Source organism: Micropterus salmoides, unplaced genomic scaffold (assembly GCF_014851395.1).
Source record: "Micropterus salmoides isolate LMB-PRFRI ecotype aquatic unplaced genomic scaffold, ASM1485139v1 Ms_hic_scaffold_10, whole genome shotgun sequence".
NCBI classification, from domain to species: domain Eukaryota; kingdom Metazoa; phylum Chordata; class Actinopteri; order Centrarchiformes; family Centrarchidae; genus Micropterus; species Micropterus salmoides.
In genome coordinates this window covers 10,700,133-10,716,784 of record NW_024040041.1, presented here as the reverse complement: position 1 = coordinate 10,716,784, position 16,652 = coordinate 10,700,133, and the positions used below count along the sequence as shown (strand labels likewise).

Genomic DNA, 16,652 nt, shown 5'->3' with positions numbered 1-16,652 from the left:
CAACATTGACATAACAGAAGGTTTTAAAACTGTAGTCCGCCAGCCGCCAGGAGGCCAGACATATCATGTTATTTACTATTGTGCTTCATTTATATTCTTAAATAGATAGAAATTAGTTTGCACAAAGTTGGCCTGCAGCTCTTGGCAGCACCTGCATTTCTGGGGCCATTGATTATTCATCCTTGTATCCTGGCATATCTTTGTTTCCACCAGTAATGTCTTTATCACACAAGTAACATATAACTGTAATTTTATGTTATTTTTTTTAGCCTAATTGCATCTCATCTTTTTAATATCTCTATCACTTGCCATCCTGCTGCATATGGGAGTAACACTTTTTTTACATGATGCCATTTAGAAATCAGTTGTGAAATTAGGTCATCACATATGGGCCTCTTATTGGTCACCACACCACTTTGTTTCTTGTATTCTAAATACTTTAGCAGTGGTAAGAAAGTGTGGGCTAATGTGTAATTATGAAAGGCTGGCAATACTATATAATAGTAATTGTTTAAGAAGAAATAAGAGCTGGAAAATCTAGGTCATCACATCTTGCATATTTGGAATGACAGATTTATTAGCATGTATGCAGTAACACACTAAAACAGTATAAACACACAATGAAAGGATAATCAGAGTCAATAAAAGTTCACTGTAGACAAATATTTTTAGCAACACTGCCGAAATTATTACATCTTGTAACACACATGCATGCATATAAGCCTGTATTTAATATTCAATGTCTTTCTAGGGTCCAAAAACCACCACCAGATGGCGACAAAATCAACAGCACAGACGCTCCTTTGGTTACCGGGCGGAACCATTCTATCGGTCGCAGAACAGGAGGCCAATAATAATGACGGACCAACATGGCGGCAAAACAAATGAAAGCAGGTGAAAGGGAAACGCATGCAATTTTTACATTTTTAATGTGAGGATGCTCACACTAAATCGAGAAAATTCACCAGCTCATATTCAGTAATTTACAGTAATGTCAAGGTCGAGATAATCTACCAACGGACATAAACGTTAAGTTAGCTTTCTATTCAGAGCAACAGGAGACACTTTAGCAAGCTGGTTACCAGTTAATCATGTGGGGTGAAATCGACCCTCCCGTGAAAACACAGCCGAGTTCGTTTGAGAGTGAAGACAAGAGTGAATTACCAGAAGAACCGGCGACACCGTCCCCGAAATGCGACCTTTACCGCCCCACAGAGAGCCAGCAGCCACGACAAGACGGCCAGGTGAGGTCACCGGCATCGGCGGCTGTGCTCACAGTCATCATTCAGCTTCACGGATTGTGTTTGTGTTTATCGTACAGTGCGGGAGCCAGGCTGAGTCCCAGTGTGTAAATGACATGGTGGAGGCCATAGCCAGGAGTGGAAGCCCGGTGAAGAGCCAGCAGATAGGAGAGGCTGAACTGACCCTAGAGGAGCGCAGAGAGGAGCTGCTGCATCAGTACAGGACCAGACCGCTGGTGTTCCTGGAGAGGTACCATGTATGTGTACACAGTCACAGCTCCGTGTGTGTGTGTGTGTGTGTGTGTGTGTGTGTGTGTGTGTGTGGTTTGCCCACACATTTGAGTGTACATGTGCATATAAACAGCTGAAAGGGGCCCTTACGTAGGCTTGTAGGTGCATCAAACATACTTTCAGAGTGCTATGATTAGATGAAAGGTCTACTACTTCCCATATTTTATGTGTTTTTGGAAATTGAGTGATAAAAATGTAACAGCACAGTCATCCTCACTTCCAGCAATGCCAACATCATTTCGCAAAGGGATTCAGCATACTGACAACTTAACCAAATAAAAGAAGAGGTTTTTGCGCTTACCTTTTTTCCTTATGTTCTGTACTCTTCCCCATTTCTAGACCTGTCTCAGGCCCCAGAACCTGCCAGCGTTCGCCCACGTCTGCTCAGATCCAAGGGCTCAGCACTACAGCAAAGTGATACAGAGGCGAGCCGCGGCATGCACCAACAGGACCAGGGTTCGAAACCAGCGCTACGCTGCCCTCAGGGCCCTGCAGTCGGGTAGGGACCCACCCACCACCAACAACAAGGAAGATACTGATTCATAGCAGTTAAGACTTTAGTACAAGGATAGTCCAGGCTCTTTCATTAGGATAGGCTCTGCTTTGGAACTCATTTTACCATAGCTGTGTTGAAAATTACTGTAAATCACATTGTTAAAGGGTGCTGCAATCAATATGATCATGAATATGATGAAGTGTACACTTTAATTTTTAAAGGTCAGTTTAAACAAATGATATTGTGATATAACACACCTTCCAATTGCCGCTAGTGGTGCCATGTGGTTAGTTTTGGTTCTATGGGGCTTTCACACCTACCTCATTTGGTCCGGACTTTCGGATGTGTGAAACCTCCCCCGGGCCACGGTCTGGACCAAACGGATGACAATTGGTCCGACAAAAAGAGATAGTCTCGGTCCGGATTAAATTGAACAGTGGTTCGGTTCTAATGTGAAAGCAATTTTTGGATGGTTTGGATTTTCAGACTATTTACAGGAAGTTCGTTGGTTCCTGTGTAAACAAACGTATGCAAAGAGAAATGCATTGAAAAAAGGACACAATTATGGTCTTTCCTCAAACGGAGGTGCAGAAGGATTGCTTGCAGTCTTCTCCCCCTTTCCTGCTGGTGTCATGCTGAAACGCCGCAGACGATATAGGCCTAATGTTCGCACAACGAGGACGTTTATTTGGCAAATTTGAACTAGCCTGTCTCAAAGTATCGGTAATTGACACGCTAAGATGAGAATGTGTTGTGATTGAAGTTGGTGCTGCAGGTAGTAGGCTAATGCCATAAAAATAACAATATAGTGGCAACGACATCTGTACATTCCTCATTCATTAATTTATTCTGGTCAATCAGTCCTGTCATATAAAGTTCTTTAGTTTGAAACCAAACCAAAACTAACCAAATGTATCAAAACATGAACTCTCGTTCGGACCTTGGTGCGTACTTTCAGTTGTGAAAGCCCCCTAAGATATCCTCTGCCGAGATATCTGCTGCCCACCTAAGAATCTCGACACCAATCACTGGAAGTCTTTTGTACTTGATGAAGTATGTTAATGGTTTATTTCTCGACTTGGTCACTTCTCTGTTCTTGCCTACCTCCTCCTCTAGAGGGTCAGTATTTCAGTGAGGAGCAGATGCGGATGAGGGAGCCGTTGCTGTATGAACAATATATTGGCCAGTACCTGACGGATGATGAGGTGAGAGCGTGATGCAGTGCTGTTGTACTTCAAATGATATGCGTTTCTTTGATTTCACAGTTTTTGACTAATGACTAATGTAGGTGTTGGAGCGCTCCCAGGAGGCCATGCAGGACGGTGCACAGCAGGGACCAGGGGCACCAGCGGGAGGCACAGGAGGGCTCGCTCACCTCCTCCTCAACTCCTACCAGGAGCGTCTCATCCAGAGTCGTCTGCAGGAGGAGCAGGAGAGAGAGGATGGAGCACAGGAGGAGGAGGATGAAGAAGACGATGGTGAGAGAGGATGAGGAGTGGTGCAGCAGTTAAAAAATAAATTTAGTTTCTGTGCTCTTGCAGATTGAAGTGAAGAGACAAGAAGAAAACTGCATCTGTTTCTGCCCTCCTTTTGTCCCCCCACCACTTTTTTTTCTCTGACTGTTTCCCTCTCTGTGTTTCTGCTGTAGATAATACCGTCCAGCAGCAGGACTGGGAGCCCAACGCTGAGGAGAAGGCTCTGCTCAGGGAGGAGTTCATCAGTCAGATGCACCAGCGCTTCTTAGATGGCAAAGACAAGGATTTCAACTACAGGTCAGCCACACTACATTTACAAACATTTACATTTACTCATTTGGCAGGCACTCTTATCCAAAGCAACTTACATTTGAGGAGCAACATACAAGCATCAATACAGCACGAGATCTACAACTGACTAGTAAGGGCAGCAATAAGAGCTAATAGCACGTATGGCATCAATGGGGTAAATACCTAGGAAAGGAAGTAAGAGTTAACAAAAAAGTGCAATTTGTAGTTGTAAGGGGATAGAAGAAGAGCGCAGGAAGTTCATGTTAGAGATTAGGGGTTAGAGGTGTTATAAGAGGAAGTGTTCTCGGAAGAGATTTCAAGAGCTTCTTGAAGTTACAGAGGGACGCCCCTGCTCTGATGGCATGTGGTAGCTCGTTCCACCTTCGTGGACTGGGATTGCTTTGTGTGAAGGGATGGCAGAGCCAGGCGGCGTTCGTCGGAGGAGCGTATTTTCCTTATGTTGTATAGAGCAAAGCGGCATGACCGAGAGACAGCAGCAACATGGTCTGAAAAGGACAGCTGGTCATCAGTCATAACACCCAAGTTTCTCACCACCCTGGTTGGAGTGATGGTTGAGGAGTCAAATTGTAGTTTGATGTTATGGTGGATAGATTACTTGGCTGTAATGACCAAGAGTTCAGTCTAAGAGAGGTTTAGTTTGAGGTGGCAAGCCTTCATCCATGCAGATATGTCCGAGAAACAGTCCGTGAACCACGTCGAGATGGTGGGATTGTCTGGCAGGAAGGATGGGTAGTGTTGCATATCGTCTGTGTAGCAGTGCTAAGAGACAATAGAAATGGTAGAAGTGAAACACTACCACTTAATGGTTGTGTACCAGTCAGGTTAGAGTGATCTCTGATGGATGAATCGGTTATCAATCAAGTCCATTACGAATATAAATATCCACTAAATCCTGATCGGAATATTTTGGGGCTTTAGGATAAGAAATAAATGAGAATTTAGTGCATATTTTATGATCTTTTATTTGTTAACATAATTAAATAGCTTGAGTGAGCAGGCTTTTTGAAAACTGTATTCCTGTTACAACAAATATGGTTTTGTTCTTGAATTAAAATGCTTTTAAAGTCATTAGGGTGCTGCTGATTCCATCCAAATTCTATCAGATGTGTTAAATTTTAAATGTTAACAAGTTGCAGGTGCTGGTTTCCCTTCCACAGAAGTTTAATGTTACATTGTTTACATTTGTCCTAATAAAGTAATAGAGGGACAACATGGTAGTGAACTACTGGTGAATTAATGATAATGTTAATGTTAATGTTACTAGCAAAGTCTTTAATTCAAACAGATGTCACCAAACTTTATTGTGTTGCTTTAATAGTGTGCATTTTGTGTGTGCATTTTGTGTGTGTGTGTGTGTGTTACAGTGAGGTGGATGAGAACCCAGACTATGACAACTTGGACATAGTCAGTAGAGATGCGGAGGATAAGTACTTTGATGACGATGATGAAGATGAGGTGGAAAATGATGAAGAGGAAGAATATATGACTGAATAGTGGCTGTAGTAATAACTCTCAAACACTCTGCTCTGACTCAACTGTAAATACAAATGTACAAAATAAGTGTTATATATATTCAAATAATTTGTTACACATGCAAACATAGCGGGTAATAAATACTGTTTTAGAGTCTTTTGCAGTTTGTATTGATATTTTCATTGTCAACACTCACAGAAACCACACCGCCTATTTGATCTGTCTTTTGTACAAAAATCACTCCACTTTGCTGTCCACCATGAACTAGAGTTTCACTGCAACTTTTACTCACCAGACACTAATGATGAATTGCATTCTGACTTGGTTTTGCCCTCAACTGTGTTGATCAGCACATGGATTAACTTCCCCACACTTCACCTGGTTTTCTTTGAAGCCAGGAATCAGAATGGGACATGCGGTGTCTTGCTTAGGGTATCGCAGGCTTCAGTCCCTGATTGTTGACACAAGAAGCTAAGGTAATGTGTTTTAGCAAAGTAGGCTACATCACATTATTTAGACAGGCAACATTTCACTTTTATAAAAATGTGTCCCTGTGTTTGTGCAGTGGTTTAATTGGAAATATGGAGCCCTTCAAACTAAAGGACTCTATTGGAGGCTGAGATTATTTCAGAATTCCCGCAGGGTGGGAGTCATTCTCACTATTCAGTAACAGACTGGGAGAGGTTGCAAATATGAATACACGCTATTTTCTGATTATTTTTTAATAATCCGGATGGGACGGGAGGCATTCTTCTTAGACAGGTCATTTGTAGGAGCACTCTTTTTGCTCAGCCTTGTTGCTCTCAGGTTGTGGCCTTCACATTTTTCTAAACCCCCCCAGCCCTTCAAACAGTGTTGCTAGCAGGGCGTATTAGGGGCGAAGGCCATAATTTAGAATTAATTGTATAACTGACCCGAGGGACAGTGGGGCCTTTATGGATTTTAACATGTTGCTACTACCTGCACTCAGGCCTGATAAAATACAAGACAGATTAGTACAGTGGGCCTTAGCAAGTAGACTGTAGCTCTGAAGGCGATGTCAAGGTCATCATGTGACTCAGCACACAAACTTGTGCTTGTGTTGATGTCGACTCTGTTTCATGCATGAACATTATTTTTCTATTACTACTATGATGCTTTATTGATCAGTGTCACATTTCAGGCATTATTTCTTTAGAAATGTTGAAGGGTAGATTACACTATTGGTTTAGTATTGATTATGTGTGGAGGTGGGTCTGGCCTCAGATACACGTGTATTTGTATTTAGCACTTATTACTAAACTTGAGTTAATTAGAATTTTACTGGAATCTGTGTTTAATTGAAAGAATACTCTTTATATCAAAAAGTTAGATTAAAGAACACCAAATGTGAGCATGAGGGGCCATTAGGCCTCTGGCCCAGTCTGAGGGGTCTTCTTCCCACAGTATATCTTACATATGTATTACCTTACAAGAGGGAAAAAGTCTGTCTGACAATCGCATACGATGGATTCACAACATTTATCTTTCCATTTCAGTTTGTTTCATGTGCGATTGTCAAAAAATAAATTTCATTTTTACAGATTTACATCTGTACTAATAGGTATAAAATGCAGCGAAGTACAAGAGCCAGTACATTACAAAATATTTCAATATTGCTTCATTTCCAGGATGTTTCTTTGCATCACTGCATGCAGTCTGATAAATCCCCTCATAAACCGTCAAAAGCTAAGGCCTCTGGTCTGTTGATACTTGCCCTCGTCATGTGTGCTGTGGAACGCTGAACCTTTCATTACCGTAACCAGAAGAACAGCCAGGTCTTCTCATGAATGCATGACTCAGTTAACACATTATTATGCTTATTGTTTCAACTTGAGTGCCTATCTTTTTTCATGTCAAAACATGTCATCCATGATTGTTTTCATCAACCACATCTTATCCTTGGGGTGCTCTGCAGAGTACATCCGTTTGTCTGACAAAATATTTATACCACTACAACTAGAACAACTCTATTTCTCCCACAGCCAAGATTTTCACTACGTTTTATCATGTAATGAAGATTTTTACTACGTCAGCCTTATTAGAGGAAAACTCCACAGAAGCCCTGACCTGTTTTCTGACCTTTATTTGAGATGCAAACTTTGGACTCTATAATCTCTTTTGCATGGGTGTTAAGGGTGTGTTGGGATTGCTCAACAACAAACTGAAAACCATTTGGTTAAACATGAAGACATTGCTGAAGTTCTTTAAAACTTCCCACAAAAGAAAAAGTGATCCAGTTCAGTAAGTTTTGGTCGTCTCAAGCTTGTACAGTAAATCCCTCTGCCTACCGAAGAGGGGGGAGCCAGATACAGACGGTATGATGATGATGGAGTTGAGAACTGGCAGGTTTTTTTTACCAGTACCAAACTGCTATTTTCTACATAAGTAAGCTGTAAACATTCTTAGTGATCCCTGAACAGAGGTTGTTCATGTTTTCCAGCATTCTCAGTGATCTCTGATTGCCCTGTCCCATTGAAACCAGCTTTACAACCAGGCTCCAATGAAGCAATGTCATTGTTTCTGTCCCTTTATCTTCTGAGTGTAGTATTCCTCTTGCAACTTTAGGACTTTTATTTGCAGTTTTATCTTCTCTCGCCTCAGTTGATCAATGTCCATTGTGTCTAGATTACAGCTAGTGGAGGGCCAGGAGGTGGATGGATCCTCCACCATGTCGGAGGATGGTGTGCTGCCTGAGCCCTGAGTTTCTTGAGGAACCCTGTGGAAGAAAAAAAAATCTTTCATGGCCTTGAATATCAATTAAGCATCTTTGTTTATCCAAATGTTATTGTTAGTACTTACCCTGTCTCTAGCTTCAACACTTGTAATCCCACTCCATCGTGGCCAGACTCAACCAGCATATCACCTGTACAGATGAAAAATTCAGACATCAAAACTGCCATTTACATGTCTAATTTATAAACAACTTACTCATTGCCTCGATCCTTTCTTCCTTAATACTGCTGTGTATGGGTGGCGTGTTTGACGGGACATCGCTGATATGCCCACTTGCAAGAGGTTGACCACCAGCTTCAGATGCTGCCATGTCTAGATCCTCGTTTTTAAAACCTTCAGTCCATCGTATCTGTGTTTCAGTCACCATCCCACCTCTCCTTCTTTCCTCCTCCTCACCACAACGTCCTGTTCCTTCTTTCTCCTCCCATTCATCTTTGCAGAGGACAAAATGTCAAACAAATACAGATATTAAAACAAATTATATTATATATATATATATATAAATATATAAACCCATCTTACCACTAAAATAATTATTATTTGTTGCTAACCTATCATGTCACCAATGAAATCTGTGTCTGTCACAGGTGCAGGAGAATTTCCTGCTTCCGTTTTGATTTCTCTCTGTTCTACATTTTCCCTTTCATTACTTTGTGTGACCTCCTCTCCATTTTCTTTCCCAACACCTCCAGCGATGGGTGGGCATGACATCTGCAAGGGGCCAATGTGTGTGGCTGCTGTGGTGGAAGGGTCATCTGCTGCCGTCCCGTTGTGTCCTGCCTCATTTTGTGCATCCCTGTCACAGGGCGTACACCAGCTGCCTGTTCACAAGTAAAACTTATGGTAACAAAACAGAATCACTTGAATTACAAAGTAAAATAATACTGTTGGATAAGCTTTCTTGACAATGGTCTGTCAACATTATTAAAAGCACGTACACACACCGACACACATCTCTGGATAAAAATAAGATCAACAGGCAGTGCAGTAAAAAACATAGTATGAGCATCAGCCCACAAATAAATCAAGTTGGTGTAATTCATTCAATTTTAAGTTTTAAATTTAAAAGAAATATATTACAGTAATTATTTACAAACCTACTACTGGAGGCCCCATGCAGCTGGACTCACAATCACTATTTACCTGAAACTAGAGCACATACAGAATCATCAGAGCACTATTTAAACGGGTCCTCTGTATAGTTGACTCTCCATAAGATAACATGTTCAACATGTTACAGTATGTTTCACACATGTGGGACTCATAGTTGGTGAAAAATGCTAGAAAGCTTAAAAGAACTATGTTCTTATTGCTCTATTATTATGTCTCCGCTTTTTTTTTGCAACTAACTACCATAAAAGTTTAACTAAAAGCCTGGACTTTTATTTGCTTCAATCACTGAACTCACCCTGCCTATATTTGGGACAGGCCTTTATTTCCTTTGGCACAAAAATCTTGCTCAGCAAAGATGGATAATACACTACTGTCAATTTTTTTATTTCAACTTTTATGAATATTACTTGTATAACAATGTTTTTTTTTTTTAATCTCACTTATTATGATACAAGTACGTCTGAATTGTTTCTGTAAAATGAATTAAATAATTGAATTGGAGAGAATCCAACTGATCCTGACAAATGACAAAAGTTTTAACATTTATATTTGTATGTGCGATTTAACAGCTTAGAACTAGCTGTAGCAGGTAACCCGATGGGCTTCAAGCGGCTTTATACTGTACATCCAGAGAACTTCTATAAAAAACATGTCAGGTGTCTAATTGAAACCAGGGCTGCAAAAAAGTTGAGCCAAGCCAGATAACTTCCGCTTTAGCCCTCTGCTAACTTGAATGGGGGGTAAAATGATAACTGTGACTTTCCAAATGTTATAGACCGAATGGATCAAATTCTGATAGTGAAATGAGTCATTTCGCTGGGGTTTTGACGCAAAAAAAAGAGAGAAGTTTCCACCATTTTGCAGCCGCTTGTTTGGCCACTAGTAAAATTGGCTACAGAGCACGGAGCACTTTCTGGGGGCTAGGAAATCCAGATACATCGGCTCTACACGAATCACATTAATGAGGATTTCGGCGAAAGATGAGAAGTTCGCACCCCTGAAAAGGGACAGGTGTCTAATTGGGACTAAACTTTTAATTTAAGTTTTACAGTACTTGTACCTTGTTCAATGTGAAAAAATATGAAACTTCATTCAAACATCAAAATAATCTAAGTATTCAGCTCAATAAGGAATTGTGAGCTATTACTTCTATCATTTATACCTTTCATACATTTTCTGGGAAATCTTCCCCATTCAAATGAACAGACGAATCTTCAAAATTTACACAATTTCACATTTACTCATGCATTTTTCAGCTGGTATCTATTCTATTAATACTTTCAAGTAGAAGCTACATTCAAACGTTGAAATGTTCCACATCTTTCATACATTCTGTGTATTATTCAACTTTTAAATTCCATTAAAACTTTTCAAAATATTCTAGTTTGTTTCATGTTTATTTATAATGTCAGTGAATGATAAAAACCTTCAAACCCAGTTTGCATTGTCATTATAATTGTTTTGCCTGCTGTGAATCGCATACACCTCGCGGGAGGTAACGCTCTGTTATACTGAGAAAAGAGGTGGATGCAAATTTCGGTAGGAAGCCTACAATATCTGTTGCGCCGATTTATGCAATTCACTTCTTAAGGTCATTTTAGGACACTTTGCTGTTTGAACGCGGTTACTGTTTTAAAAAAAAAGTGTAATAATATATTAACGATTCTTAACGTTCATAAAATATATAGGCTACTGATCAGTTATCACTATTGATGAACCCCACAATGAATAGTATAGCGTTTAAAAGCAGAACTTTAATGCATTTTCATGCAATTCTCGGCAGGCATGCAAAATTCGGCATAACCCAACCCGCCACAGTTAGGCTGTCAACCTGTGGGAAACACTGGAACAGTGTTGGAGTCCCAAGACTTGTCAAATTCAAAGGAACTGAATGTGTTTCCTTCTTCATAGAGGTGCTGCGGCGATGATTAATGCTGGCTGCTGAGCTTTCTAAAATTGAAGGCCGTTGATACGTTGTTTGGTATCTGAAAACAAAAGCATCAGATGAAAGGGAATTCCCTAAAAACATGGGCAAATCCAACCTTACCTGAGGCCCGTGCTTCACCCCAGTGGAAAAGAAACATTCACCACACGCCTATTGCGTTACCTTATCATTTTAAAACATACAAATTAACATAGTTAACCAAATCTGGTGTGACTATGTGTCTTATTGTGAGAGCATGACCGATGATGCTGAATGACTGGCTGACTTATCTTCAAGTGCATGCCAAATTAGCAAACCAATTCTCTCCTTAACGTGCATTTTGTAGCTACTTGATCATCTAACTTAACGTTACCAGTGTTGACGCCGTGACTAACGCACGCAATAGCTTTACTATAAATAATGTGACCTAAAGTTACTTATACATTCAGCTGTGTACTTCTTTATATTCTCCCGGAAAGCCTGGAGGCGACAGAGCTGTTGATGGCCAGAGAAAGTTCGCTTTCTAGTGAACGTGCGCTGGGAGGAGAAGACAGTCTGGAGAGGAGAGTCTGGAGAAGAGAGGAGAAGAAGGAGATGAAATCGGATTCTGACACAGCCTGAGCCCCATAACGTAGTTTTGCCTCCACGTGGCTCGTCTCAATACAGCGTCGGATCGGAGGCGGGGCCACGTTCATTTCAAGCAGAGCAGAGGAGAACAGCAAACCCGGATACCTTGCCCCGCTTTTTTGGTTGAAAGCAGCTCTTTGACCAGCATTTAATGCAAATTCCGAGGTCTATGTCAGTTTAATTAATAGTATAAAATATAAAAACATACGCCCTATTGCTTGGCCAGTCAGTAAAACATATATGTTGTTGCTGATCAGTGAACTACGGAAGCCCTACGAGGCCATATATTCATACATTTTATTTACTCCGTTTTACCGTGATAATGAGTAAATTTAATTTGTTTTCTCATTATCTCGAAATGACAAATGTTTTCAGAAGATAACCAGCTAATTTTCTCAAGACTTTGAGATAACAAAACAGTGTTTCCAAGATAATGACAAGCCTAATTTATTGAGATATGATAGGAATATAGCTTTGCAGGTATCTTAATCTCAACTATTTGACTAATTAATAGTTCTGTCCTGATGATGGCGCTAAATGAAAAGTTAGTTTATAGTGAGGAGGACATTATGTGTGTAGCCTATAAGCAAAGTTTCATTGAAATCCATCCAATAGTTGACATTTCACACAAAATCACGAATGTCAACCTCACAGTGGTGCTAGATGGAAAGTTAGGGGATGAACTGCATTAGGATTCATCCACTGGGGATAATGAATGCCAGAGTGGTGGAGTGACCAACAAACCAACATCAGACTAATATCATCATCCCTTGAGCCGCATCACTAGCACGGCTGGTTGAAGTGTTTAGAGACATAGCCTAATACACAGGAGGCACACAAAAAAGGGGAACAACTCCTGTTTCTCTCCATCTTACCTCTGGAAGCCTTTGGATGATAACTTTTACTTGCTTCTGCAATACACTTTCTCGAATTTTCTCAGATGTTGAAATCATCAATTCTGTCTCCTTTTCTGAAAGAAGAAAAGTGATATTTATCCATCTACAAAGAACGCTTAGTAGCTTACCATGCTTAATTTCATTTCAATAATATATTTCTACTGATGATGATTCCTGTTGGAAACATCACCTTCATTAACACAGTTGTCTCTGTCTTTATCAGCAACAGCAGGCAAATCCTGATCTTCCATTCCCCTTTCCATTTGATTTTCTTCTTCTTCACTCTTGTCTACTTCTGAGTCGACAACCTCTCTTCCATTTTCAGCCCCTACTCTTTCTTCCTTTCCCTCCTCTTTTTCCAGTGCCAATTCTTCACTGCCTGGAAGCCAGTCTTCATCTATACCAACATCTTCCTGAGTTTCTTCTGCAGACTGTATTTCTGACTCTTTGACAGGGATATAATAATATTTACACTTTAAGTAGTCAATAATTACTACTTGTCTAAAAATGTAGGTAAAAAATGTCAAATAAATACTATGAACTTGGCATGCACTCTGCTTCTTTATGTTTTAATCCAATTTGTGGTTTAAGTTACAGCTACAAGAAAGTGCAGACAAACCTCTAGTGGGGCTCTCTGATGTGTGATTGGATGACAGGTTTTTCTTTTGCTGGCAGATTAAAGAAAAAAATACAAGACTCATCATCGCTATCAAAATTGCATGATTTTATAAAATCAGTATCACATTGTATTCTGTCATCCAGGTACCTGTGTAGTCGCAGTTGCTCTCCTTTTAAATCCCTTGGTAGTTAAGGAACCTTGCTGTGATAACAGTGAGAAGTGAATGCAGTTTGGTAGTGTTTAGTGTAGTGTTTGTTCAGATTTTCTTGAAGTACACTCTGCATAATTGACAGAAAAAGCTCTTACCTCGAACCAAAACTGCAGAGGCTTATTTTCATAGAAAATACTAACTTTCCATTTTTTACTGCAGCCTTTTCCCCCCAGCTCCTCGAAGGCAGGGGGAGAAAACCAGCAGCCCTCACACTTGATACACACCTCACCTATACGGATGGATCAACATTTATTAGAAACAAAAAGGGAGGAAAGAATAAAGGAGTAAGAGATGTGTTTACTTCTTTATATATAATGAAGTAAACTCAACTCAAGTATTAGTTTCTGCTTACCCCTGCCCAGCTTTTCTACATCCAGGATGCCCTTTTTGTTTCCACAGGTTACAGGCAAAGATCCTGGATTTTGCACAAATTCACATAACTTCAACACAGTTGACTTTCCGCATAATCCTTAGCAGTACCCTGAGTGTATTTTTATGTCACATACAATGTTACTGTAGCTTGCAGTACAGATTTATGTCCCTCTTGTTTGTTAATCTTCATTGTGGAATATGTTGTTATAAAAACAGGCAAGTATATTATTAAAAAAAAAAAAAAGAGATAAATGGATGGTCAATGTACCATGGCTCAAAAGACTCACTCTTTTCTTGTGTTCTCTGGTTGTGGATGTTCTGGGTGGATGGGCCTGGCTGCTCATTGTCTTCCTCATCTTTTTCCTCCTCCTCATCATAATCAACATCTTCAACATATCTGACTCTCTTTCTATTCCTTGGGCTAATTCTCCTGTCCCAATCTTCTTCTTCTTCTTCTTCATGACAAATTACTCTTAACCAAGTTCTTTTCTGTTCCATTCAGCCTTCGTTCCAAAGCAAAGCAAAGCAACCCCCCCAAAAAACAAACAGTTGAATTAGACTGTTGTCACAGCTTTTAGTTAAGTTATTTAGTTCATAACTTTATTACCAGTTGAAAAGCTTTTTCACCTGGACAGACTTTAAATATTTAGCAGAGAATACAATCTCAAAAATACGACGACGGGATAACATGTTTGTAGTGTGCTTTTGTCTGCCTGGGTTGCACAGCGGGAAAAACTTGTTATATCATCAGACAGATCCAGGTTCAGTTTGTGACACTTTCTGGTTTGACCATATGGAAAACACTTTGTTGCTTAAAGGATGCCAGTGAGGGGTCCTGTCCTGCGTTTCTTGTATGAAATGTGATATTTATTATCATCATTATTATAATTATCATTATTATTATTATGGCCAATGCGTTATAAGGGAAAATCCAAACTATCATTAGGGACACCAGTCACTCAGCTCACTCTCTCTCTTGTTAAAACAGGTCACACACACCCCGTCACCACACCAATGTCTATTCATGAAAAACTTTGCAATACTCATATTGCCTACTATGTAGGCTATAGGCCTACTGTTGGACTTGTGGACCATTTTTTAAATGACATATTTCTAAAGCCCTCTAATTGTTTGGGGGTTTTCTTTGTGTTGAAAAGTGGTGGGGACATATGGGCTCGGATTAGGGGTGTGATGATACTCTTGGATCTTGCATGAGAACAAGACGAGAATATCACTATCTGAAGAAATATGAAATGATGAAATATATTAGAGTCTGGGGGTCCTCCCCTGGAAAATTGGAGCATTATACACTCAATTTCCTGCATTCTGGAGACCTTTTCTGCTCCAGTTAATGGCGGAAATGTCTTTATTTAAATAAAGGGAAACAAAAGAATTCAGCTGGCAGGTGACAATTCATAAATATAAAATTATATAATAGAATATAATGCAGTAATCAGCTGCTTGTTTTTTTAGCTTACATTTTTTTGAACAATGCATATTTGTTTCTTCTATATTTACATTGCACTGCATGTTTTCTTATAGTGCACTTACAGTGTTTGTTAACATTTATAAGAGCAAGCTATTTTTTAGAACATTTTTAACAAGTGTTTTCAGAAAGTGATGGGGACAAAATCAGCCATTTCAGAATGTAGTGGTGCAAATGACACCTATGCGATAAATATCTTTTATCTGTATGCTTAGATATTTTTAATCTTATAAGATTAAGATTATACTGTATAGTAGGCTATGCTATATAGGCCTATTCCTACATTTTAACGTCGGATTTTAGTGTTTTAAATTACCTTAAGCAGAAGCGCAAGATTGTCCTGTGGTTCCTTTTCAATTAATTTGAATTTCCCACACTCTTTTCCAATGAATAGCCTAGACTGCTGCCAGGAGCCTCAAGTCCCAATACCAGACCAGTTCACACCCACTGAGGGACATGTTACTCTTGTCATTTCTGTATTTGATTTTTTTAAATGAAAATGAATACCCCATTGCACTTTCCAGTTTCACAACAAATTCCCGACCGTTTAAATAGTAGGCTATGATTTCTCAAAGCTTGCAACCTTCTGTAAATATGCAAGACAACGCTGTTCTCAAAAAACTTCACCTGATCTAACAGACTACGGGTCATTGATGATGAACCCAACGATGAATGCAGGTTAACTTTTCGGCATCGCTTTCTAATGACTGTCGCCTAAAACTCATGCTGTGGTAAATAGCCTAGTCAGCAAAATCATTCCGTTTCCTGCACACACAAAAAAGCCGCGCGATGACGAGGAAATATGCTGTCTCGCAGTCTGAGAGGTGGACCGACTGTCTCTATGCTGGTTTTCACTGCTGGGAGTCCGGGAAGGAAGGAAACCCCCCTGTGCTCACTTCACTCATCATGATGACCCGTGAGTGTTTGAAGATAAGAGACGTCATTTCACATGTATGCTCATAATGCGGCAACACATGATACTGACTGCTGTACGTTCTCAAATTCACTGGTTGACAGCAAACTCAGCAGAAACGCACTGCTTTATGCAATCATGTTTGGTTATTATATGCAGGTGTAGGCCTACAATGGTTTCACAGAGCCGCAGTATAGCCTACATGAAATCAGAACAACTTTACATTTGTTGGAAAATCACCAGAATGACAAAGCAGTACTTTACCTCTGCTACTCCCCATCGCAGGAAATGAAACAGAAAGTTTCATTCGGAGACACTCCCACATAAAAACCAGATCGCAACAGTGAGGCTCTGAGACTTTGAAGGCCCGCCCAGCTGTAACATGTTCCTCTGTGAGTTACCACCAGTCAGCCTCACTGTGAGGAGCCACTGCAGATGTTTTCTTTCTA

At 40.1% G+C, this 16,652-nt stretch overlaps 2 protein-coding genes across 5 annotated transcripts; one reads left to right on the top strand and one right to left on the bottom strand.

Annotated features, from left to right (window-relative positions):
* The first annotated feature begins 1,091 nt into the window (after positions 1-1,091).
* ccdc97 (coiled-coil domain containing 97) lies at positions 1,092-5,447 on the top strand. Its single transcript, XM_038695765.1, has 7 exons — positions 1,092-1,244; positions 1,322-1,498; positions 1,872-2,031; positions 3,145-3,233; positions 3,317-3,506; positions 3,677-3,800; positions 5,180-5,447. Exons 1-7 carry the CDS (start codon positions 1,092-1,094, stop codon positions 5,307-5,309), a joined length of 1,023 nt encoding a protein of 340 aa, XP_038551693.1. The 3' UTR covers positions 5,310-5,447.
* A 1,156-nt stretch (positions 5,448-6,603) lies between these two features.
* On the bottom strand, positions 6,604-16,576 carry LOC119885607. Of its 4 annotated transcripts, XM_038695724.1 has the most exons (13): positions 16,468-16,576; positions 14,092-14,307; positions 13,785-13,847; positions 13,528-13,661; positions 13,369-13,422; positions 13,222-13,270; positions 12,793-13,047; positions 12,582-12,676; positions 9,140-9,191; positions 8,594-8,863; positions 8,238-8,474; positions 8,109-8,172; positions 6,604-8,025 (listed from the first exon to the last, which is right to left on the bottom strand). In XM_038695724.1, exons 2-13 carry the CDS (start codon positions 14,300-14,302, stop codon positions 7,821-7,823), a joined length of 1,689 nt encoding a protein of 562 aa, XP_038551652.1. In that variant the 5' UTR covers positions 14,303-14,307; positions 16,468-16,576; the 3' UTR covers positions 6,604-7,820. The 4 variants fall into 4 exon arrangements, with proteins under 4 accessions (XP_038551652.1, XP_038551643.1, XP_038551660.1 ...); XM_038695715.1 differs by having other exon boundaries at positions 14,092-16,576; XM_038695732.1 differs by having other exon boundaries at positions 8,693-8,863; positions 14,092-16,576.
* Between the last annotated feature and the right edge of the window lie 76 nt (positions 16,577-16,652).